The sequence below is a fragment of the Haliotis cracherodii genome, unplaced genomic scaffold (genome assembly GCF_022045235.1).
Source record: "Haliotis cracherodii isolate W230 unplaced genomic scaffold, xgHalCrac1.p SCAF_4, whole genome shotgun sequence".
In the NCBI taxonomy this organism is placed as follows: Eukaryota; Metazoa; Mollusca; class Gastropoda; order Lepetellida; family Haliotidae; genus Haliotis; species Haliotis cracherodii.
The window spans coordinates 46,702,659-46,728,758 of record NW_027266297.1 but is presented as its reverse complement, the minus strand read 5'-3'; the positions used below and the strand labels follow the sequence as shown (position 1 = coordinate 46,728,758).

The following is a 26,100-nucleotide window of genomic DNA, read 5'->3' as shown; positions in this document are numbered from 1 at the left end:
GAGGACGCAAATGCTAAAGTTAACCAATGAACAAACATCTGGACACAACAGACAACAGGCCTCTGTCAAGTCTGTGCAAACCTACAATGTGGTTTACAATATGAACCTGACCCAGGGTGTCCAAGTTTGTTGACATACAACCAACTAGGTGAAACACGTTACCATCTGAAACTCATCAGTTCTTACTTCCAAACAAAATCTACACATTTGGGAGTTTGTAGAAATTTTATTTAGACACACAATATCTAACACATTCAACATTCTTACAATCTGTTTTATGAACATGTACATTTAATCTGATACACTGACATGCGCTATGAGTGACAAGTCATACCTGATATATCAGTTTTCATCCTTGATCATCATGTGTATCTTATCTCCATACCATTTTGATAAATACACTGCACCCATTTCCTACCATAACATTGGTTTCAGTTAGGTAGAGATGGCAGAAAACTATAAAGAATCATCCAATTACAATGATGTTGAAACACATCCTGTAATTCGTGGTAGCATACTCCCCACTCTTATTGCATAGAAAAACATCTTCTCATTTCATTCAATGTATCAATGTATCAATATATCATTCACACATGGTCACAAATTGTAAAATTGATCTTGCAAAAAATCACACTGATTTGTTGCTGATTTCAAGCTCATGAGCAAGAGAAATTCTGTGCTTAGGCAAAGAGAAACAAAGCCATGTCGATGAATGGGTCCAGGGTAGTGATCATAACTGGCCGGAGATACAACACACTGTACAACTAAAGGTTCAGGATACACTCAATGACACAAGAACACATATAATATTCAATTAAAAGTGAGAGATGCTGATCATGTATTGCAGATAAAAAGGTGTACATTTTCTAAAGTATAGATCAGGATATTACAGCTCATCATGACCTGAATTCATCTGGTATTCTTCTGGCGTTGGATGTGTGCAGCGTGCAGGTGTGGCAAACTCAAACTGGTACTCACAGCGGCTGGGCTCCGCAGCAGATAACAGCTGGTTGTCTGTCCCACACTGAAGCAGTATCTACAACACACAATCATGTACACACTGTAGCAGTGTCTACAACACACAATCATGTACACACTGTAGCAGTGTCTACAACACACAATCATGTACACACTGTAGCAGTGTCTACAACACACAATCATGTACACACTGTAGCAGTGTCTACAACACACAATCATGTACACACTGTAGCAGTGTCTACAACACACAATCATGTACACACTGTAGCAGTGTCTACAACACACAATCATGTACACACTGTAGCAGTGTCTACAACACACAATTATGTACACACTGTAGCAGTATCTACAACACACAAACATGTACACACTGTAGCAGTGTCTACAACACACAATCATGTACACACTGTAGCAGTGTCTACAACACACAATTATGTACACACTGTAGCAGTATCTACAACACACAATCATGTACACACTGTAGCAGTGTCTACAACACACAATTATGTACACACTGTAGCAGTGTCTACAAGACACAATTATGTACACACTGTAGCAGTATCTACAACACACAATTATGTACACTGTAGCAGTATCTACAAGACACAATTATGTACACACTGTATCAGTGTCTACAACACACAATTATGTACACACCATGTCAGTGTCTACAACACACAATTATGTACACACTGTATCAGTGTCTACAAGACACAATTATGTACACACCATATCAGTGTCTACAACACACAATTATGTACACACTGTATCAGTGTCTACAACACACAATTATGTACACACCATATCAGTGTCTACAACACACAATTATGTACACACTGCAATGTATTTTGAGACCTCTTCTTCACCCTTACTAATCTTTAGAAGGTTTAAATGTGAACATTTCTGAGAAGAACATTAAAAAAAACTGCAAATGTGTAAATACCCAATGTCTATCAACATTGTAAAATATAAAAATTATCAAACATTTATCAAAATCAAAAATTATCAATCATCAAGCACTTACTATCTAAACTGAACAGAAAGAAGTAAGGGATCACAAATATTTTGGGGGATATTTTTATGAAATTAAGAAAAGGTAACCCATTAAATATTCATAATCCCTAACCATTCTGTTTAGTATATGCAAACTATCAAAGCTTTGAGAGAGCCATGACAGCACTCTGAAATGCTATGACATCACCCTGGACGACACCAGTGATCCCTCAATATACCGCTGTCATCGGGGTCCAATAAACCGACCCCGCGTTCTAGGAAAGATCGTTGTACAGATATTCTTTGCTGAGGTTCACATTACGTAATGATGGTAGTGAATGGAACAGTGGCGCAATTATTTCACAGTGGCATGGGACATGTAGATGTAACACTGATCGTGGACGATGATTCAAACTGCATCCTTAAAAAAATAAAAATACTTTGTGTAAATTAATCAAAGAAGTCTGTATTATTTTACGACTGGATGTTATACATGTAGAAACTAAATAAGTGTTGTTATATTTTAAGTTTTTCGGAAGAAATTTGACAGTACATTACAAAGCCAAACAAGCCTTGTAACGAAACTAATGTGCAACCAAGGCTGTGATTGGTTAGTAAATAATGACGTGTCAAAGTTTTGAAAAACCCGGATACAGCCGGCTCCCAGTATGCACTTTATGTACAATGTACATTGACATGACATGCGTAACTACAAGGTTATTTGAGCGATTTATAAAAATCAAACACAAACACAAATGTAGATTTGAGTGGATGAGAGATATATTTAGTTCTGTTAATAATGATAATTATGCAAAGGGAAAATTGCCCTCATACCATGCAACCGGTGCGTGTACATGACGTAATGCATGAACACATTTTTATTCACTAAAAAAGTCACTAATTTTCGATTGTTTCTGACTGTCACGTTCCTCTGTTCTCAGTATGCAGCGGACTTGCATTACGTGTAGTTGTTCGTATTTGTCACTTTTTTCTAAGTGTCTCAATAAAAGCTCGGCCCCATTAATGGCATCTGATTTCGACGGGCATAGATGCGGCAACCAACTCTTGGTCGTTGAGAAGTTCGGCAATCGGCAGGTCGTCGTCGCACGCGTTCCACATCACGGCGTCTCTTGGGATACATCGATGCTGTTCACCTTAGCATAGTCGCAGAACTTTTGTACAGCATCAATGACATCTTCTTCCTGAAACCCCACGAAATCTTCGTCAACCCCGAATGCTGGCCCAAGTCCCTTCATCCAGCAGTTGTTGATGGTGGCTGGCGTCACCTTCATCCAGGCTTTGGATGTGTGAAGAACAGCATCCTTCACTGTGACTGTCTTCAGGAACGCAACGGGGTCCAATCCTCTTTCCACCAACGCACTCACTAAGAATCTCCGATAATGTGCCTTGTATGCTTTTATTATCCCTTGGTCGAGCGGTTGAATGAGGGAGGTCGTGTTTTTCGGCAATAGGAATGCCTCTATGAGTCCATCATGCGACTGCAATGTACTTGCTGGGGGATGGGCAGGGCAGTTATCCTATAGGAGGATGGCTTTCTCCTCCAAGTTCCGTGATCGGAGATGGTCACTGACAGCTGGGACAAACTTGTGAAAAAAAAAAAAAAAAAATCTTGGCTGTCATCCACGCATTTGCAGAAGCGCTGTAGTGTGTGGGCAGTGTTTCTCTGTTGACGTGATGAAAGCACCTGGGATTCTGGGCACCGCCGATCACCAAAGGCTTCAACTTGTGAGTCCCAGGCTTGTTGCATGTGAGCAAAACTGTTGCTTGGCGGACTTGAATCCAGTCTGCTTGTCTTCCTTGGTGCCTAGGGTCTTGTCTGGCAACAGCTTGTAGTACAGGCTGGTCTCGTCACAGTTGTAGATCTGCTCTTCGTCGTAGCCCTCAGACTCAATCAGCCCTCTTAGGATGGCGGAAAACGCATCAGCAGCATCGTCGTCGGCCAATCTCCGCTCCCCGGTCACTTTAAACGACTTGATTCCATGTCGTTTCTGGAATCTCCACAACCAGCCTGCACTGGCCTTGAATGTGTCGTCAGGGCCATGAATATCTAAGGACAGTTTCTGAGCCTGCATTTTTACTATCTCGCCAGATAGTGGTAAGCCACCATGTCTGCTTTGCGTGAAACACGCAAACAGTGCTGCATCCAGTGTAGAGTCCCTTGTCCCTTTATTTCGCTTCTTCTGCAATCCCCCGATCTCCTGGGTCTCAAATGCAAGATCTTGAAGTTTTTTTTCCTCTTTTAGCCATCCACGTATGGTCCCTGCTGGAATCCCAGTTGAACGGCTGACGCTAGCTTGCGATTCACCCTCTCTCACCCGCCTCACGATCTCCAACTTGTCTTTAATAGTGTACGCCTGTCGCTTAGATTTACTCGCAGTGGTTGCCATGATTGAAATGGTAAAGACTAATGAACTAAGATTTATTTTATACCCTTCATAATTACGCTATTTAAACAATGAAGTCCCAATGTTTTTTATAGGTCTCTCATGGTTACTCAAGTCTGGATTAAATACCGGAAGCCATTGTTTCAATTGTTGTTATTGCATTACACACGGCCGGTTTGAAGTTCGAAGACATCTCACATGTTGTCTTACCAATAACAACAAGCTGAGATGAGTATTAAATCAAACAATGCGGCTTATGTTTGTTGTTGCTGTGATTTGATATTATATGAGTTTAATGCCAGATCTGTGTACGATATGTTTTTTCACAACCGGAACAAAAGGCAGAATGGTTTCGATCACATGCAGCCGGATACAATGAACGCAATTATTTTACAAATACACACATGTGTACATCGACCTGGTTTATTTGTAACTTTATTTGCTTTAACGCGCTTTAACGCTATTTTAGGGGAAAATTCTTCATGCATTTTTGGGAGGCATGGTTTACCCCGTGGTGCATCCGGAGTAGCGGTACATCGAGGAGCGTTAAGTCGAGGGACCACTGTACTTCCATTATAACTTGTCTGGTTAGCAGAAAGAGAAAAAACCACTTAATTATAGTTAACTAAAATATAATATTTCCATGTCCTCACCTTTACTGATCTGTCAGGGCCATTCCAACAGTTCTGTCCCTTTTCATATTTTTGTGCTGAATATTTATCATTGGATGTCCCATCCCAGTGACCCCACAGCCTGAAACATTAGACAGGCAAAGCATCATAACATAGTCAACAGTATCCCCAAATGAGGGAAGTGCATCTTTCTTAATGTTTGCTGTTCATATATTTCCAGACAAAACATCCTTACCCGAGGTTAGTTTCTGATCCTCCTGACTTTGGTCTCTGTGAGGCTTTATCGAAGGGACATAACTTGTAGGTGTATTCCCTCTCTGTGTACTCAAAACACTTGTTGTACAGGAAAGCATACTCATTCTCTGGTCCAAAGTCCTTGTCTAAGTACTTCTTGGCATTGCTGAAAAAATGGACACAAAACTACACTCATCACCAGACCTACAACACTTCAACAACTTTACAGAAGACATCACCAGACCTACAACACTTCAGCAACTTTACAGAAGACATCACCAGACCTACAACGCTTCAGCAACTTTACAGAGGACATCACCAGACCTACAACACTTCAGCAACTTTACAGAGGACATCACTATACCTACAACACTTCAGCAACTTTACAGAGGACATCACCCGACCTACAACACTTCAGCAACTTTACAGAAGACATCACTAGACCTACAACACTTCAGCAACTTTACAGAGGACATCACTATACCTACAACACTTCAGCAACTTTACAGAAGACATCACCAGACCTACAACACTTCAGCAACTTTACAGAAGACATCACCAGACCTACAACACTTCAGCAACTTTACAGAGGACATCACCAGACCTACAACACTTCAGCAACTTTACAGAGGACATCACTAGACCTACAACACTTCAGCAACTTTACAGAAGACATCACCAGACCTACAACACTTCAGCAACTTTACAGAAGACATCACTAGACCTACAACACTTCAGCAACTTTACAGAGGACATCACTAGACTTACAACACTTCACCAACTTTACAGAAGACATCACCAGACCTACAACACTTCAGCAACTTTACAGAGGACATCACTAGACCTACAACACTTCAGCAACTTTACAGAAGACATCACTAGACCTACAACACTTCAGCAACTTTACAGAGGACATAACCGGACCTACAACACTTCAACAACTTTACAGAGGACATCACCAGACCTACAACACTTCAACAACTTTACAGAAGACATCACCAGACCTTCAACACTTCAGCAACTTTACAGAAGACATCACCAGACCTACAACACTTCAGCAACTTTACAGAGGACATCACTAGACCTACAACACTTCACCAACTTTACAGAAGACATCACCAGACCTACAACACTTCAGCAACTTTACAGAAGACATCACCAGACCTACAACACTTCAGCAACTTTACAGAGGACATCACCAGACCTACAACACTTCAGCAACTTTACAGAGGACATCACCAGACCTACAACACTTCAGCAACTTTACAGAGGACATCACCAGACCTACAACACTTCAGCAACTTTACAGAGGACATCACCAGACCTACAACACTTCAGCAACTTGACAGAGGACATCACTAGACCTACAACACTTCAGCAACTTTACAGAGGACATCACTAGACCTACAACACTTCACCAACTTTACAGAAGACATCACCAGACCTACAACACTTCAGCAACTTTACAGAGGACATCACTAGACCTACAACAATTCAGCAACTTTACAGAGGACATCACAAGACCTACAACACTTCAGCAACTTTACAGAAGACATCACAAGACCTACAACACTTCACCAACTTTACAGAAGACATCACCAGACCTACAACACTTCAGCGACTTTACAGAAGACATCACTAGACCTACAACACTTCACCAACTTTACAGAAGACATCACCAGACCTACAACACTTGAGCAACTTTACAGAAGACATCACCAGACCTACAACACTTCAGCAACTTTACAGAAGACATCACCAGACCTACAACAATTCAGCAACTTTACAGAAGACATCACAAGACCTACAACACTTCAGCAACTTTACAGAAGACATCACCAGACCTACAACACTTCAGCAACTTTACAGAAGACATCACAAGACCTACAACACTTCAGCAACTTTACAGAAGACATCACAAGACCTACAACACTTCAGCAATTTTACAGAAGACATCACCAGACCTACAACACTTCAGCAACTTTACAGAAGACATCACCAGACCTACAACACTTCAGCAACTTTACAGAGGACATCACCAGACCTACAACACTTCAACAACTTTACAGAGGACATCACTAGACCTACAACACTTCACCAACTTTACAGAAGACATCACCAGACCTACAACACTTCAGCAACTTTACAGAGGACATCACTAGACCTACAACACTTCACCAACTTTACAGAGGACATCACCAGACCTACAACACTTCAGCAACTTTACAGAAGACATCACAAGACCTACAACACTTCACCAACTTTACAGAAGACATCACCAGACCTACAACACTTCAGCGACTTTACAGAAGACATCACTAGACCTACAACACTTCACCAACTTTACAGAAGACATCACCAGACCTACAACACTTCAGCAACTTTACAGAAGACATCACTAGACCTACAACACTTCACCAACTTTACAGAAGACATCACCAGACCTACAACAATTCAGCAACTTTACAGAAGACATCACAAGACCTACAACACTTCAGCAACTTTACAGAAGACATCACCAGACCTACAACACTTCAGCAACTTTACAGAAGACATCACAAGACCTACAACACTTCAGCAACTTTACAGAAGACATCACAAGACCTACAACACTTCAGCAATTTTACAGAAGACATCACCAGACCTACAACACTTCAGCAACTTTACAGAAGACATCACCAGACCTACAACACTTCAGCAACTTTACAGAGGACATCACCAGACCTACAACACTTCAGCAACTTTACAGAGGACATCACTAGACCTACAACACCACCACAGCTGTCACACATAGGAGTAGGATTAATATCGGGAGGTGCTTTAAGTACAACTATAAACAAAAGTCTTACCTTATTTGTGATTCCACATCTTTTACTTTTTTGTCAGCTTCATCATACAGACGACGGGCTTCATCTGCCACTGAAAGATGTTATACAGATGAATGCAATGTAGTCTTGAAATAAATGCATCTCCAAATCAATACCACTGCTGACCCCTAGCCAAAAAAATCAATATCAATATCAATGCAACTCCCCCCACCCTGTCCCTGGTGAAATGATACATATCCTTACTGTAATCCAATCAAACATAAATAGCAACGCTTATTAGCATAAAAAGACATTGTTATGTACTTGTTACAACTACTCCTCAATAAACAGTGTTTGTGTTTATATTCAAGCTGGTATTTCCACTATCCAAAGTGTGCAGTGAGGACATCTTATTGTTGATAGTAATTTTGGAGACATTAATGCGAGGTTTCATTAATGCAAAGAAAGATCACTTGCATTTTTCGCATTTAATTCACACTCTCGTTAATTTCAAGATTTACAGTATCATATACATCCACGTTGACAATATAGTTGAGTTTAGATCGTCAAACATATTAGTTTGTTTGTTGTTTACCACTTTACACTGTCAAACCCATTCTTTCCTACCCCCTTCATTGTCAACATTACATACACTGTCAAACCCATTCTTTCCTACCCCCTTCATTGTCAACATTACATACACTGTCAAACCTATTCTTTCCTACCCCCTTTATTGTCCACATATACTGTCAAACCCATTCTTTCCTACCTCCTTTATTTTCAACATATGGTAGGAAAGAATGAGTTTGACAGTGTATGTCGACAATAAAGGGGGTAGGAAAGAATGGGTTTGACAGTATATGTGGACAATAAAGGGGGTAGGCAAGAATGGGTTTAATAGTATATGTGGACAATAAAGGGGGTAGGAAAGAATGGGTTTGACAGTATATGTGGACAATAAAAGAGGTAGGAAAGAATGGGTTTAACAGTATATGTGGACAATAAAGGGGGTAGGAAAGAATGGGTTTGACAGTGTATGTCGACAATAAAGGGGGTAGGTAAGAATGGGTTTGACAGTGTATGTCGACAATAAAGGGGGTAGGAAAGAATGGGTTTGACAGTGTATGTCGACAATAAAGGAGGTAGGAAAGAATGGGTTTGACAGTATATGTCGACAATAAAGGGGGTAGGAAAGAATGGGTTTGACAGTATATGTGGACAATAAAGGGGGTAGGCAAGAATGGGTTTAACAGTATATGTGGACAATAAAGGGGGTAGGAAAGAATGGGTTTGACAGTATATGTGGACAATAAAAGAGGTAGGAAAGAATGGGTTTAACAGTATATGTGGACAATAAAGGGGGTAGGAAAGAATGGGTTTGACAGTATATGTGGACAATAAAATAGGTAGGAAAGAATGGGTTTAACAGTATATGTGGACAATAAAGGGGGTAGGAAAGAATGGGTTTGAAAGTGTATGTTCCCAATGAAGGGGGTAGGAAAGAATGGTTTGACAGTACATGTTGACAATAAAAGAGGTAGGAAAGAATGGGTTTGACAGTATATGTGGACAATAAAGGGGGTAGGAAAGAATGGGTTTGACAGTGTATGTCGACAATAAAGGGGGTAGGAAAGAATGGGTTTGACAGTATATGTGGACAATAAAGGGGGTAGGAAAGAATGGGTTTGACAGTATATGTGGACAATAAAAGAGGTAGGAAAGAATGGGTTTAACAGTATATGTGGACAATAAAGGGGGTAGGAAAGATTGGTTTGATAGTGTATGTTCACAATGAAGGAGGTAGGAAAGAATGGGTTTGACAGTGTGTTGACAATGAAGGAGGTAGGAAAGAATGGGTTTGACAGTGTGTTGACAATGAAGGGGGTAGGAAAGAATGGGTTTGACAGTATATGTTCACAATGAAGGAGGTAGGAAAGAATGGGTTTGACAGTGTGTTGACAATGAAGGGGGTAGGAAAGATTTCAGCTATATGATGGTGGCCTGCAAATAATTCAGTGATTAATATTACAAGCATGTATCCACATCACTGGGCTAAGATGACACACAGTCAACTCAGTAACTCATTCAGTCACCTCTTACTGCCAGCAGAGGTTGCTGGGGTAAGGTTCCGGCCCGGAGTCCCCACAGGGGATTGGAAAGTGACAGACAATTAATGTGCACCATGATCACACTTAAAACTTCTTCTTTCTTCTCTTGCAAGGAAACAGTGCTATGTACCTTCAATGAGTCTTTTAGTCTCCTCATCATAGTCTGGCATCTTCTCCTCCTCCTCCTCCTCAGTCTTCTTCTCTTCCTCTGTCTGCAACAATAAACACATCATGACTAGCAAGACTACTTTGATAGTGAATATGACATTGTCAATTGCTTTACAATGATTATGGAATTATTTTTAGTGGCCATGTACATTCATAGCAATGCTAAGAATTACAACCTACTATGAGATCAGTTGAATGCATACCAGGGTACCAAAACATAACCAGTGAATACTAGACGAATGTTTCAGAGAAGACTTGTACAGCTGTAATGGGCAGATATCATTATGGAAACGTTGTGAGAATCCTAAATACATCATTTTAGTTAGTTTCTAGAGATACAGTTATAGAAAAAAAGAAGAGAATTTGGAATATTCTGTTTTGTCCTGAAACAAAAACATGGCATCAAAATTCCTCTCCTGCATAAAAATGTTTGATATAAAGACCTTGGTGCTGAAGTAAAGGCATGACAACCTGCACCTGAGAATATATTTGTCAGTTACTAACTGGTTCCTGCATCTCACACATACATCACAACCATCATTATAACAAACATTCTTATGGTTTTTTTCTGTTGCCAACTAAATAGGCATGCCAACCGAGGCAAAAGGAATAGCCATGATGCAATGGTGAACACAATTTACAGGGAAGTTACAGCTGCTCATCACAGTGTGCCTTATCTTATCTATATGTGTTTAAGGAAGTCAAGGTATCCAGAAAATCACCCAACAGAGAATAGAACATGTTTTTGAAAGATCCCATCATTGGTTTCATATCAGAGTTGACTGATCACAATGCCAAGTGAAGTCATTGCAAATTCATTTTCAGAGGCAACATATTAAGTGTATTGATCATTAACATGAATTCGCTTTGTTCACCAGTTGGAGCCTTTTTTTGCTGCACATGAGTCAAGTGAGTCACAGATCAGACAACATCCCACACTCTTCAAATGAGCAACTTGCAGGTCTAACAGCCAATGAAAAAAGCATTACATCTACACTGTTCAGGCCAAAATTCAGCACCCAAATTATAATTATAAAAAAACTAAAACAGATATTTCAACATACTTACAGCCCCAAATGACTTGATTTGAATATTTATCAACAACTCTATATACAGTAGTTCTAACAAGATCTGGCTTAAACATTCAAGCTAAGAAACGAAGAACTGCTATAATTGAGGCAAATACAAGCATGCAAGCACAAGAGGCCCTCACAGAAAGATTGCAGGTTTCTGGCAGCACTGTGTCCCTGTTACAGCCATGCATGACACATCCTGCATGACATCAAGACAACATTGGAAACACTGTCTGGTGGAACAACTTCAAAACAGTGTTCATCAATCTCACACTGATATATTTTGAATATTGCAACATGAATTGTCATTCTCCTTATGGTTGCTATACAGTGAGACATATATTGATACATACAGTGTACAGGGGATGCATGCCCACATGTGCTACATACACTGTAGTGCTGGGGTGGGCAACAAACTAGATTACAAATGGAAACACCCTGACCTGTGATCAGTATTACTGACAAGCATTTTTAGCATTTTTATAAACATGTAATAATAATAAAGCATGTCTAATATGAGCAGAAAAATTTAGGCAGGGCGTATCTAGTTTGTTATGCATATGTGTGACATATATATCAGTATAGCTTGTGTTTTTAAGTCATCTTTAACAATTGGGCATGCTTCACTGCTTGAGAATGGTTTTACGCCGCTTTTAGCAATATCCCAGCAATATCACGGCGGGGGACACCAGAAATGGGCTTCACACATTGTACCCATGTCGGGAATTGAACCTGGGTCTTCCGCATGACGAGCGAACGCTTTAACCACTAGGCTACCCGACTAGGCTACCCCTGGCATGCTTCAGTCCAGTGATAATTGACTTTGACTCTGAGGTACCCTACTCCTTAGCATTGAAATGGACAAAACTGAGTACAGAGCAATCATGTGCGGAGGCTGCCCCATACCAAGCCAATAAATGAAGTTTATTTAGACGAGAGACAGTTTGGAAGATGACCCTTGCTCAGGTCGGCTCACCACCAGCACCTCAAAAGAAAACATTCACATTGTTCACAACCTGGTATGGATTAACAGCTGCGTTGCACTCTCTATGTTCATGATCTCCTACATGTCTACAGTAGAGACCAGGAGACCAGGATCCATCACTATGATCCTTAGAGCAAACAAGAATCCAAGAAGTGGAAACACCTCAGGTATCAGGTGTCATGACCTTGATCTTTTAACCTTTGATGACATGTGCTAAAAGAATTACCCAAGGAAATTTGGAAGTTCATTGAAGGATAATGTTTTCGTGCAGCAGTCATTAGAAACATTACAGGTGATGGTGGCAGCAGCAATGGTAAAAAATATTTCACCCAAAACTTTAAGCAGTGCTGTTTGATGCGCCTGCTAATAAATTACCTGAAAGGTACCCAAATCAGGTAAAAAAAGTGCCCTGACCATCAGTGTTTATGAATCTTTGTTGGTAATTACTAAATGTTTGATGGCACCTTACATGTATGACAATTTAACCACTGGATTCAACAGACGATAACCAAACTACTTTAGGGTAAGTTAAGCAGATTTTATATTACCTCTCATTTTGAGGAACTATTTTATTCTGCAATATAGCTGATTGTTGTATGGCTGTCAGTGTAAACATGAAGTCACATGCAACATAAAATAGTGCATACATCCTTTGAGGTATGAAATAGTGATTTAAAATATTATAATGCAAGCTCTGATGCTCATACAGTTTGGCCCTCACTCTATGAAGGTTCATACTCCAATGAAGTAACACAAAGGGAAATTCTTAATAATGATTCCAAAGATCAAACCATTCAAAGCCTTAAGAAAAGATTTTTGAAACAATAGGTGGGCCATGTCACCAGCAGAAGCTGCAGTCTGATAAGACCTAACAAGCACCATTACACAGGGCTGTTTGAGTAGTTCCCCAGTGATGTTAACATGTCAGCAATAATGCATACACACTGAGTGATTGTTTGCATTACATGCAAAGAATAGCGCAAATCAAAATGATTGGATCAAAATTGGAAGCAGACAAGTTATATAGAATGATATTCTATGAATAATATTTTAATTTAATGAATGAACTTGATTGAAGATTAATCTGAAATGTATGTTCCTTGTTTTCCTTTGTTAAATGTTCTCTGTTACTTTGTCTCCAGCATACATATATATTACTCAACATACATAACTGAGATGTCCCCGTAAAAAGTTGAGTAGTATACACATAGCATGTTTACAAGTATCTAGCAATTCTTGTTAGCCTGGGTTGAAATAATTGCAGCTGCAGTGGTCAAACTCTAGCAAAAACTTGCATTCTAGATGTTGCTAAGCAGGGCTGTTGAAATATACAGCTGACATTAACAGTTGTGTTTGCATGTACACTTAACTAACAAAGCAGTTATCCTTATCTGGTTGATTGCCTCCAGCTATGATGGAACAGAATTGGCATTCCTCTCAAGAGCCTGGTTCACTTGGAACCAGTGTGTACTAATACCTTGCCCAGTCTTACTCTGATGCAAGGCCACATCTGGAACATCACCACAATAGAAGGATGTTAGGCAAGCAGACAGAAAGGGCATTCTCTACTCACAGGGATATTATAATCATCTTCATCCTCCTCATCTTCACTTCCATCCTCATCCTCATCCTCAATGTCATCAGGTGCCCCTCCCTCTGGTATATCTTCTAGGGGAGGGGGCACCTGCTTTCTGTCAGAGCTAATACTGGGGGGTTTCACCTACAATGAATCACAGGGTAGGAGGAGGTAGGAGGAGGTACACCAAGGTCACACCTAGCAAGGACATAGTCATATCAGGTGGAGAAGGCACAGAGTTGGGTGTGTCATCCTTCCTGGCCTCACGATGTAGAAGGACAATATTGTTATTATCACCAGTTGAAAGGCAAAAGTGGTCTACACTGTACCTTGAGTTCCATAAATCCTACACTCATGGTAACATTGGAAAACATCTAATGTCTTGTACTGATTGTTGCGTCTACACTGGTACTACTCTATAAGTTGGGTGGGAGTCTCAGATCAAGTCACAACAATTATGGGTTGAACTGCAGGAGAAGATTAGGAATTGTCAGCTTTTCCATAATACCACACACTTTCTCCAACTTTGATTTCTTCTATGAATTTCAAAAATACTTGATTTTAAATCGCAATTACCAGCTCTGATTTAATGACCACATCCCTGTGAAAGCTAATTTTGATAGATACTTCTATCACAATCTATCGGTGGGCATGTTAGAATCAAGATATACAATGATATGTTACAAAATGCAGAGTTGCAGTAACTGCAATATCGACAAAGAAAGTGTATCTTAAGTTTTATAAAGACAACAGACAGCTTGAAAGTTTGGGCTATTCTAACATCTGACTAAGGTCACATCTTTCGGGTAACACTGAATAGAATACACATTTCCAGTGCTGGTCATGTATCCAAGTAAAGGATTAAGACATAAAATAAATGTTTATAGGCATATACAGTGCCCTCTGTTGTTCAAAGGCTAATATGAGTGTTTCTTTAATTCCTACCAACAGCCCACTCAAAAGTCAGTCTCAACAAATGCTGCTTCACTCAAAACTTTCACAACACCAAAGAGTTTGCATTTAATTTTCTCATGGTAGACTTTAAATTTAACATTTGAAATCACATGCTGCTCATTCAGGACCAAATTCAATTTAGGTCACTTTGCCCTACACACAGTCTTCATCTCCTCAATGTTTCACCCTTTAAACTTCTTCAATGTTCAAAGTGCACACACAATTTGATAACAAACAATACATGGACGTTTGTGCCTTGGACCAACTTATACCTCTCACAAGGAGCTGGATACATTGAAGATGCTATGTATGTGCCGAAAGTGAGGGAGTGAGTGAGTAGGGTTTTACGCCTCTTTCAACAATATTCCAGAAATATCATGGCGGGGGACACCAGAAATGGGCTTCACACATTGTACCCATGTCGGGAATCAAACCCGGGTCTTTGGCGTTACGATCGAACGCTTTTACCACTAGGCTACCCGACCGCCCCGTATGTGCAGAAAGACGGACAGAGTAACAAGCATACATGTAAACAGTAAACAGCTAACCAAATTATTCATTGTTTGTGTGGACTTAACTGGTTTTAAATATGGACATGGGAACAACAGAAGCTCTTACAGAGGCAATTTCATCAATGCTGTAAATACACTTAATAATGCATTACATTGATTTACTCAAATATACAATAAAAACCAAACAGCAGTGTATCTAACATTTAACAAAGCCGTGTGTCAGTTTCCCTTGACATAATGCAAACAATAATATTTCACATGAACACTCTTCCTGCTACCTACCGTTTGGTGGGTATTCAGGTGAGCTATCACCTTCAAACTTGTATGATGTTGAAATCAGTGATTGTAAGTAGCAAAAAGGTTTTATGGCATCAAATTAAAGCCACTGACACTTACATCAACAATTGTGAAAAGTGTCTCTATTATTCAACTTGTATAGGAACCAGGGGTGTATGGACGACCACTGAACTATGAAGGGCAGATCATTGTGGAATAACTTTTTGATGTGAAGTTAACTTTGTAAACAGGTCTTCTATCGGAGGAGAGGCTGTTCACATGAATGTGAAACGCAGGTTCATAAGTGTATGACTGACAAATTTTGGTGTTCATACATTTTTCATGAGACCGTATGCTTGAAGTGGCATAAACACTTGCTATCTACTTCCACATTCCTAGGGAAAGGAAAGGGATTGCCAAGCGTTATTTCTGATCATTTAGACAGTTTAATCTTTAACTCAGGGTTTAATCATACAAAGGAAAGAGTCAGAGTGTTAGACTGCATGTCTGACATTGAATATCCTCGCGACAATCCATCCCAGTCACAGATGAGTGAGTGAGTATAGTTTTACGCCACTTTTAGCAATATTCCAGCAATATCACTGCGGGGGACACCTGATAGTCTCCACACATTGTCCCCATGTTGGGAATGGAACCAGGGTCTTCAGCATGACAGCATGACAACAGGCCACCCGACCCACCCAGTCACAGAAAGAAGAAATACACACCAAAACTATCGACTAGAACTGTGCCTAGACTTGACAGCAACAGTCAAACGCATTCTACAGCAATCAATGAATCAATCTTTACTTCAATATGATGACAAGCACATGATCATGACAGGTTTATTGAAAACTTTGGAAAACGTTTTGAAAACTTTAATCAAGTCGGTCATTTAGGCAGGAGTACATGAATTATGATGCATGTCACAGTGACTGTCTGAAATAGTTCTTAACAGACATTTTTCATGTAATTATGATGTTATTGAAACTATTTGTTGTAACCAAACTACAAAAGATGTTACTGAAGGGTAATTTGAGCATTTTGAAGAATTATACTTTTCTGTGAAACAGATGTATGTTGTTTTAAACATGAAGTCACATGTACTAAATGAAAAAGTTAATGCATTCTACAGGGTACAAAAATCAAGATTCATTAATTAATTTATTATTCATCCATTGATGATGTGTACAAACTAGTGTGGGACATGTGTACATACATCTACAGCATGGGGCATGTGTACATACAACTACAGTGTGGGGCATGTGTACATACAGTAACAGTGTGGGGCATGTGTACATACAACTACAGTGTGGAGCATGTGTACATACAGTAACAGTGTGGAGCATGTGTACATACAACTACAGTGTGGGGCATGTGTACATACAACTACAGTGTGGGGCATGTGTACATACAGTAACAGTGTGGAGCATGTGTACATACAACTACAGTGTGGGGCATGTGTACATACAACTACAGTGTGGGGCATGTGTACATACAACTACAGTGTGGGGCATGTGTACATACAGTAACAGCGTGGAGCATGTGTCTATACAGTAACAGTGTGGGGCATGTGTACATACAACTACAGTGTGGGGCATGTGTACATACAACTACAGTGTGGGGCATGTGTACATACAGTAACAGTGTGGGGCATGTGTACATACAACTACAGTGTGGGGCATGTGTACATACAACTACAGTGTGGGGCATGTGTACATACAACTACAGTGTGGAGCATGTGTACATACAACTACAGTGTGGGGCATGTGTACATACAACTACAGTGTGGGGCATGTGTACATACAACTACAGTGTGGGGCATGTGTACATACAACTACAGTGTGGGGCATGTGTACATACAACTACAGCATGGGGCATGTGTACATACAACTACAGTGTGGGGCATGTGTACATACAACTACAGTGTGGGGCATGTGTACATACAGTAACAGTGTGGGGCATGTGTACATACAACTACAGTGTGGGGCATGTGTACATACAACTACAGCATGGGGCATGTGTACATACAACTACAGTGTGGGGCATGTGTACATACAACTACAGTGTGGGGCATGTGTACATACAGTAACAGTGTGGGGCATGTGTACATACAACTACAGTGTGGGGCATGTGTACATACAACTACAGTGTGGGGCATGTGTACATACAGTAACAGTGTGGAGCATGTGTACATACAACTACAGTGTGGAGCATGTGTACATACAACTACAGTGTGGGGCATGTGTACATACAACTACAGTGTGGGACATGTGTACATACAACTACAGTGTGGGGCATGTGTACATACAACTACAGTGTGGGGCATGTGTACATACAGTAACAGTGTGGAGCATGTGTACATACAACTACAGTGTGGGGCATGTGTACATACAACTACAGTGTGGGGCATGTGTACATACAACTACAGTGTGGAGCATGTGTACATACAACTACAGTGTGGAGCATGTGTACATACAACTACAGTGTGGGGCATGTGTACATACAGTAACAGTGTGGGGCATGTGTACATACAACTACAGTGTGGGGCATGTGTACATACAACTACAGTGTGGGGCATGTGTACATACAACTACAGTGTGGGGCATGTGTACATACAACTACAGTGTGGGGCATGTGTACATACAACTACAGTGTGGGGCATGTGTACATACAGTAACAGTGTGGAGCATGTGTACATACAACTACAGTGTGGGGCATGTGTACATACAACTACAGTGTGGAGCATGTGTACATACAACTACAGTGTGGAGCATGTGTACATACAACTACAGTGTGGAGCATGTGTACATACAACTACAGTGTGGGGCATGTGTACATACAGTAACAGTGTGGGGCATGTGTACATACAACTACAGTGTGGGGCATGTGTACATACAACTACAGTGTGGGGCATGTGTACATACAACTACAGTGTGGGGCATGTGTACATACAACTACAGTGTGGGGCATGTGTACATACAACTAAGCGTGGGGCATGTGTACATACAGTAACAGTGTGGAGCATGTGTACATACAACTACAGTGTGGAGCATGTGTACATACAGTAACAGTGTGGAGCATGTGTACATACAACTACAGTGTGGGGCATGTGTACATACAACTACAGTGTGGGGCATGTGTACATACAACTACAGTGTGGGGCATGTGTACATACAACTACAGTGTGGGGCATGTGTACATACAACTACAGTGTGGGGCATGTGTACATACAACTACAGTGTGGGGCATGTGTACATACAGTAACAGTGTGGAGCATGTGTACATACAACTACAGTGTGGGGCATGTGTACATACAACTACAGTGTGGAGCATGTGTACATACAACTACAGTGTGGAGCATGTGTACATACAACTACAGTGTGAATATAACAATGATACCATACTAAACACAATGTTCTGTCGTTTATTTCATACATTTCACTCCAACTATTGGCTCCCATGAATATATGCATGTGTTCTATACACGCAGCCCTATCAGCTACTGACATGAACTGTATATATGCATGTGTTCTATACACACAACCCTATCAGCTACTGACACGTACTGTATGTATGCATGTGTTCTATAAACACAGCCATATCAGCTACTGACATGAACTGTATATATATGCATGTGTTCTATACACGCAGCCCTATCAGCTACTGACATGTATAATGAATATATGCATGTGTTTTATAAACACAGCCCTATCAGCTACTGACACGTACTGTATGTATGCATGTGTTCTATACACACAGCCCTATCAGCTACTGACATGAACTGTATATATATGCATGTTTTCTATACACACAGCCCTATCAGCTACTGACATATACTGTATATATATGCATGTTTTCTATACACACAGCCCTATCAGCTACTGACACGTACTGTATATATATGCATGTGTTCTATACACGCAGCCCTATCAGCTACTGACATGTATAATGAATATATGCATGTGTTCTATACACACAACCCTATCAGCTACTGACACGTACTGTATATATGCATGTGTTCTATACACACAACCCTATCAGCTACTGACATATACTGTATATGTATGCATGTGTTCTATACACACAGCCCTATCAGCTACTGACATGTACTGTACATATGCATGTGTTCTATACACACAGCCCTATCAGCTACTGACATGTACTGTACATATGCATGTGTTCTATACACACAGCCCTATCAGCTACTGACATGTACTGTACATATGCATGTGTTCTATACACACAGCCCTATCAGCTACTGACATGTACTGTACATATGCATGTGTTATATACACACAGCCCTATCAGCTACTGACACGTACTGTATATATGCATGTGTTCTATACACACAGCCCTATCAGCTACTGACATATACTGTATATATATGCATGTGTTCTATACACACAGCCCTATCAGCTACTGACATGTACTGTACATATGCATGTGTTCTATACACACAGCCCTATCAGCTACTGACATATGCTGTATATATATGCATGTGTTCTATACACACAACCCTATCAGCTACTGACATGAACTGTACATATGCATGTGTTCTATACACGCAGCCCTATCAGCTACTGACATGTACTGTATGTATGCATGTGTTCTATACACACAGCCCTATCAGCTACTGACACGTACTGTATATATGCATGTGTTCTATACACACAGCCCTATCAGCTACTGACATGTACTGTATGTATGCATGTGTTCTATACACGCAGCCCTATCAGCTACTGACATGAACTGTACATATGCATGTGTTCTATACACACAGCCCTATCAGCTACTGACATGTATTTATAGAAATGCAGGTGTTCTATACACACAACCCTATCAGCTACTGAAATGAACTGTATATATATGCATGTGTTCTATACACACAGCCCTATCAGCTACTGACATGTACTGTATGTATGCATGTGTTCTATACACACAGCCCTATCAGCTACTGACATGAACTGTACATATGCATGTGTTCTATACACACAACCCTATCAGCTACTGACATGTATTTATAGAAATGCAGGTGTTCTATACACACAACCCTATCAGCTACTGAAATGAACTGTATATATATGCATGTGTTCTATACACACAACCCTATCAGATACTGACATGAACTGTATATATATGCATGTGTTCTATACACACAACCCTATCAGCTACTGACATGTATTTATAGAAATGCAGGTGTTCTACTTCTGTATTGAGTGATAGGAGACAGGTGTATCGATTACAAAAGGGAACATGATGTACTCACTGCATCAGTAGCTGTTGGTGGAGCCACATCTTCATCTCCCTTGGTTTCACTTGCCTCCACTGGGGGCTTATAGATCTCCTTGATGTTGGGCCAGATCTTCTCCACAAACTCCTCCTCTGTGCTCCGCTCTTGGTCCTCTAGGTACTCCTTCAAACCACACACAAATACAAAAGTTCAATGAGTGAATTGGTTTTAACACCACTTTCAACAATGTCCAAGTTATAGTTAGTTTTTAACACCAAGTTAATACCTTGATCTTCACGATTATCTAATCTTATGAAGAATGCCTGAGGGGAAAATTGGAGGCATATCAAGCGTGACGTCTCTGACATATGTAATAAGTGTGTGGTTGAGGAAACCACAGGGGCTGCTAAAATACAGTATTTTCAACTTAAACAGTAGACATGAATTCTGCATTACATAGAACAACCTAGTACACATTAATACTGCATTCTCCACCAACATGGTACACACAAATAACGTATTCCCTACCAACATAGTACACACAAATACTGTATTCCCTATCAACAACATAGGGAATACAGTATTCGTGTGTACTATGTTGTTGATAGGGAGTACAGTATTCGTGTGTACTATCAACAACATAGAACACACGAATACTGTATACCCTACCAACAACACTGTACACATAAATACTGTATTCCCTACCAATAACATAGCACACACAAATACTGTATTCCCTACCAACAACATAGTACACACAAATACTGTATTCCCTACCAACAACATAGTACACACAAATACTGTATTCCCTACCAACAACATAGTACACACACAAATACTGTATTCCCTACCAACAACATAGTACGCACAAATACTGTATTTCCTACCAACAACATAGTACACACAAATACTGTATTCCCTACCAACAACATAGTACGCACAAATACTGTATTCCCTACCAACAACATACTACACACACAAATACTGTATTCCCTACCAACAACATAGTACACACACAAATACTGTATTCCCTACCAACAACATAGTACACACACAAATACTGTATTCCCTACCAACAACATAGTACGCACAAATACTGTATTTCCTACCAACAACATAGTACACACACAAATACTGTATTCCCTACCAACAACATAGTACACACACAAATACTGTATTCCCTACCAACAACATAGTACACGCACAAATACTGTATTCCCTACCAACAACATAGTACACACAAATACTGTATTCCCTACCAACAACATAGTACACGCACAAATACTGTATTTCCTACCAACAACATAGTACACACACAAATACTGTATTCCCTACCAACAACATAGTACACACACAAATACTGTATTCCCTACCAACAACATAGTACACACACAAGTACTGTATTCCCTACCAACAACATAGTACACATAAATACTGTATTCCCTACCAACAACATGTTTCTGTATGAAGTTTTTAACAGTATCTCAATCATGAACCCCTCGGACTATGACACCTGATGATTAATATCAATGCTAATCTGCAACATAGTACACACACAAATACTGTATTCCCTACCAACAACATAGTAAACATAAATACTGTATTCCCTACCAACAACATGTTTCTGTATGAAGTTTTTAACAGTATCTCAATCATGAACCCCTTGGACTATGACACCTGATGATAAATAATCAGATACAAACTATTGTATGGAGACATGGCCCATAGTTTAGCATTAGAAGAATACAGCATCTTTGCCCCATCTTTGTCCCAGCATTTTCAATTTGGACAGATATAGCCTGGGAAGGAGTTACAGAAAACATGGTGTGATCTTGTTATTACTGCCACACAGAAATAGGTGAGGCAACTTATCTGGTAAGTAATACTGCTGAAAAAGGCAAAACTCTGGGCCACATTGTCTCTAACCTCCCCCAGGCCATGCCTGAACAAACATCCATATAATGCTGATCTGAACTGGTAAATCTGAAGCTAAATGCACCCAAACTAGGTGTATGACACCATACATACTATAGGCACATGCATTCCACAACTAGTTTGTAACATCACACTATATCCATTCTGCAATATTTTGTTTGTAAATATACATAAAAAACAACCTGAAGAAATTTGTAAAGCAGGTACCGAACCATCTAATACCAAGCAAATGGGTGAGGTGAGGTGAAATGGGGTTTAATGTCGCGTCCAAGATTATTGCACTTATATGGCGACGTGCATGCGCGTGTATATGTGTGTGTGGCTGCTTGTACAAGTCCGGACTGATGCCGATTTATAGTGCTAGCACACTGAGATACCATGCCTCAGTTTAACATGAATACCCCACTCAGACACAGTATACCAACTCCGAGCCGACCAGTCCTTGTTTTAGCCCCTTAATGCCAAGCGCCAGACAGGGTAACAACAAGTACCATCTTTTGATGTCTTTTGGTATGACGCGGTCAGGGATCGAACCCCGGACCTTCTGCTCTCCGGGCGGACACTTTACCATTAGACCACGGAAGCGGTCCCCAAGCAAATAGAGTGAGTGAGAGAGTGTGACCTTTATGCCGCATTCAGTAATATTCTGCGAATATCACGGCAGGGGACGCCAGAAATCAAGGGAAAAGAAAACACCTACAGGTTTGTGTAACTATTTGAAGCTGAACCTATATGAAGGCAGCCTGTAAAGATATGGGCCAGACCAATGGTTGAGACCATGAGCAACACACTAATCATGCTGTCAGTTAATAGTGACACAATCAACAAGGTCAACAGGCAGGCAATAGAATTCAAGGGATCTTTCCCAATCCAGGTCCCACTAGTGTTTCATACTGAACATACCCTACCACACCACATAAGGGAAATTAGGAAAACTTTATGCATGTTTAGAAGAATGTTTGCAAAACAATGTTACTATCTAGATGAGTTGATTCCCGCCTACTACTTCATGACACGTAAGTTTGTGAGGGCTGAGAAATACAAATGAAGATGTCATGACAGAGAAGTCATATATATACCTACTACCAATTTAACTTTTTTGTTTCAAATTTGAAATATCACATTTACATGTACTTTGAAACCTGTAAATTAACAACTGTAGGTTTAATTAAGCAGAATGTTCACACAACATATGACATGCCATATGGAGATGTTGGGAGGTCCCAACCAAGCTGGACTAAGACACATGACCATACCTTTGCTTCCTCCTCACTCACTGTACCATCAGAGTCAATATCAAATTCTGGGTGTGACATCATTTCACTTGTGTCAACACTGCAATAGACAACCATACACCTTACTATCGGAGCTAACTGTTGCCAGCCAGGCAGAACACACCTGTGTCCAACACACATGCTGCGTGTAGTAACCTCATATAACCAACATTATTCTGGCATGTCTCCAGCTTCACTTAAATACTTGGGTTGTCACTGCCACCAAAAATGGAGCCATTGGCATATGTAAAGGAGGCAAGTATAATAAGCTTCAGAAATATTTCACAACTAAGGAGAGAAACACTAGATGGAAACAAAAACTGAATTGAGAACGCTTCAAACCAAACCAGAAGCCCTGCTAGCCCAAACAATGTCAGTTATATGAAGCATGTGGAATATTACGGAGAAGCAACAAGTCAGACTTCATTTGACTATTGGTTAACTAATGTCTGACTTGTCACAACAAGAAAGCAGGCTCCTCTCCAAACCACCCTGCTGCAAGGCAAACAACTGTCCCCCTGCTTCAGCTACCTTTATGTCCTCTACTGTCACAGATCCATCCTTGTTTTTGTCAAAGCAAGACTGGGATAACATCTCATCTATTGTTATACTGAAAGGAAAATGCAACATACATCCTTTACACCTCACCATGTAATGCAAGTGAATGTGATTTTATTAAATTAATTAAAATGCTTACAATAAAATCTATGTAAATATCTCAGGATATGCCATACTAGTAAAATCCTAGAGATTTTTTATATTTGTATACTTATCCTGCATTACTCATTAATGCATATTACTGTTTGTTCTTGACAAAGAAAAGAGTTGTGTAAGGGTCTTTGCTTGAAGAAGTTGCTCCAACTAGCTGAGAGGCCAGCCCATCATGCAGCTCCCACGTGACCAAAGGAAGTGACGTCACGGATCCTCAAATTACTCTGGAGTCCGAAACATCAGAAGGCATCTTTGGGAGGCAGATCTGCGATTGATGGGTCCATTTAGACGCAGTAATGCAGGATAAGTATACAAATATAAAAAATATCTAGGATTTTACTAGATATTTTACTTATCCTGCATTACTCCTCAATGCATCTTTATCGGACGGAACCTGAGGCGGGCATACCTTCAGATGTGGACTTTCAACTTTTATTCCCAGAATCTGTTCTCTAGCCAATCCTTGGCTGTGTGGTCGGCTTCGGGTGACCACTCCATGTGTGTGAACCTCCAATTCCCTCATCCCGTCCTCTACTGTGTGGCTGGAGTCAGGTGACCACTCCATGTATGTGAACCTCCAATTCCATCAACCCCTCCTCTACTGTGTGGCTGGAGTCAGGTGACCACTCCATGTATGTGAACCTCCAATTCCATCAACCCCTCCTCGGCCGCGTGGTCAGCCTGAATGACCATTACATGGAATTGAAGAGTCAGGTATGCATTGTGTCCCGGTACTGTGCAGCCTGACAATAACATATGGGTAGGTCGCGACTGGAGCAACGAGCTGTATGCAAATAAGGCATGAACCTTCTAATCCAGGGCTCAAGCCAGGGGATGTCGAAAGACCGGCTCTGAACTTGGAGGTGTAGTCAATGACATGTAGTAGTGGTGACCTGCTGGGCCACTACTAACAGACCAAAGCTGTGCATGCCTTGCACATCCTCCAATGCGACGTCTCGCAGGTAGTGACTGGCGAAGATCATGTTGGATCGCCAGAAACATCCCTCGAATGATGGCGCGCAGAGAGCAGTTGCTGTGTAGCGCCATGGTGGAGGCGACCGCCCAGATCTCATGCAGGTTGTTGGGAGCGTTGGGGGTCCAATCTCGCGGCCTCGTAGGCCTGGAAGATGATGGCTCGTGTTGCGACTGACTTCCGCTCGCGAGGTCGCAAATACCAGTACGAAGAGGCGTCGTCGTTGTCTACGGCGTTCCTTGGATTGTCGGATGTAGCTAGGAAGTGCTCTAA

The 26,100-nt window shown here is 40.6% G+C and overlaps 1 protein-coding gene and 1 pseudogene across 3 annotated transcripts in view; both read right to left on the bottom strand.

Moving 5' to 3' along the window:
* Nucleotides 1-224: 224 nt before the first annotated feature.
* The window catches only part of LOC139479660 (glucosidase 2 subunit beta-like), a 43,738-nt gene continuing 17,862 nt past the window's right edge, over nucleotides 225-26,100 (bottom strand). Inside the window, exons 9-16 of one of the 3 annotated variants that reach the window (XM_071262501.1) lie at nucleotides 24,675-24,753; nucleotides 20,971-21,117; nucleotides 13,957-14,103; nucleotides 10,288-10,369; nucleotides 8,092-8,161; nucleotides 5,244-5,408; nucleotides 5,030-5,129; nucleotides 225-1,036 (exon numbers count right to left, since the gene is read on the bottom strand). In XM_071262501.1, coding sequence (XP_071118602.1) covers nucleotides 887-1,036; nucleotides 5,030-5,129; nucleotides 5,244-5,408; nucleotides 8,092-8,161; nucleotides 10,288-10,369; nucleotides 13,957-14,103; nucleotides 20,971-21,117; nucleotides 24,675-24,753 — 940 coding nt within the window. In that variant the 3' untranslated portion in view covers nucleotides 225-886. Of the gene's footprint in view, nucleotides 1,037-5,029; nucleotides 5,130-5,243; nucleotides 5,409-8,091; nucleotides 8,162-10,287; nucleotides 10,370-13,956; nucleotides 14,104-20,970; nucleotides 21,118-24,125; nucleotides 24,205-24,674; nucleotides 24,754-26,100 lie in introns of all 3 variants that reach the window. The other 2 variants (XM_071262500.1, XM_071262502.1) reach the window with 2 other exon arrangements.
* LOC139478283 (tigger transposable element derived 5-like) lies at nucleotides 3,090-4,379 on the bottom strand (annotated as a pseudogene).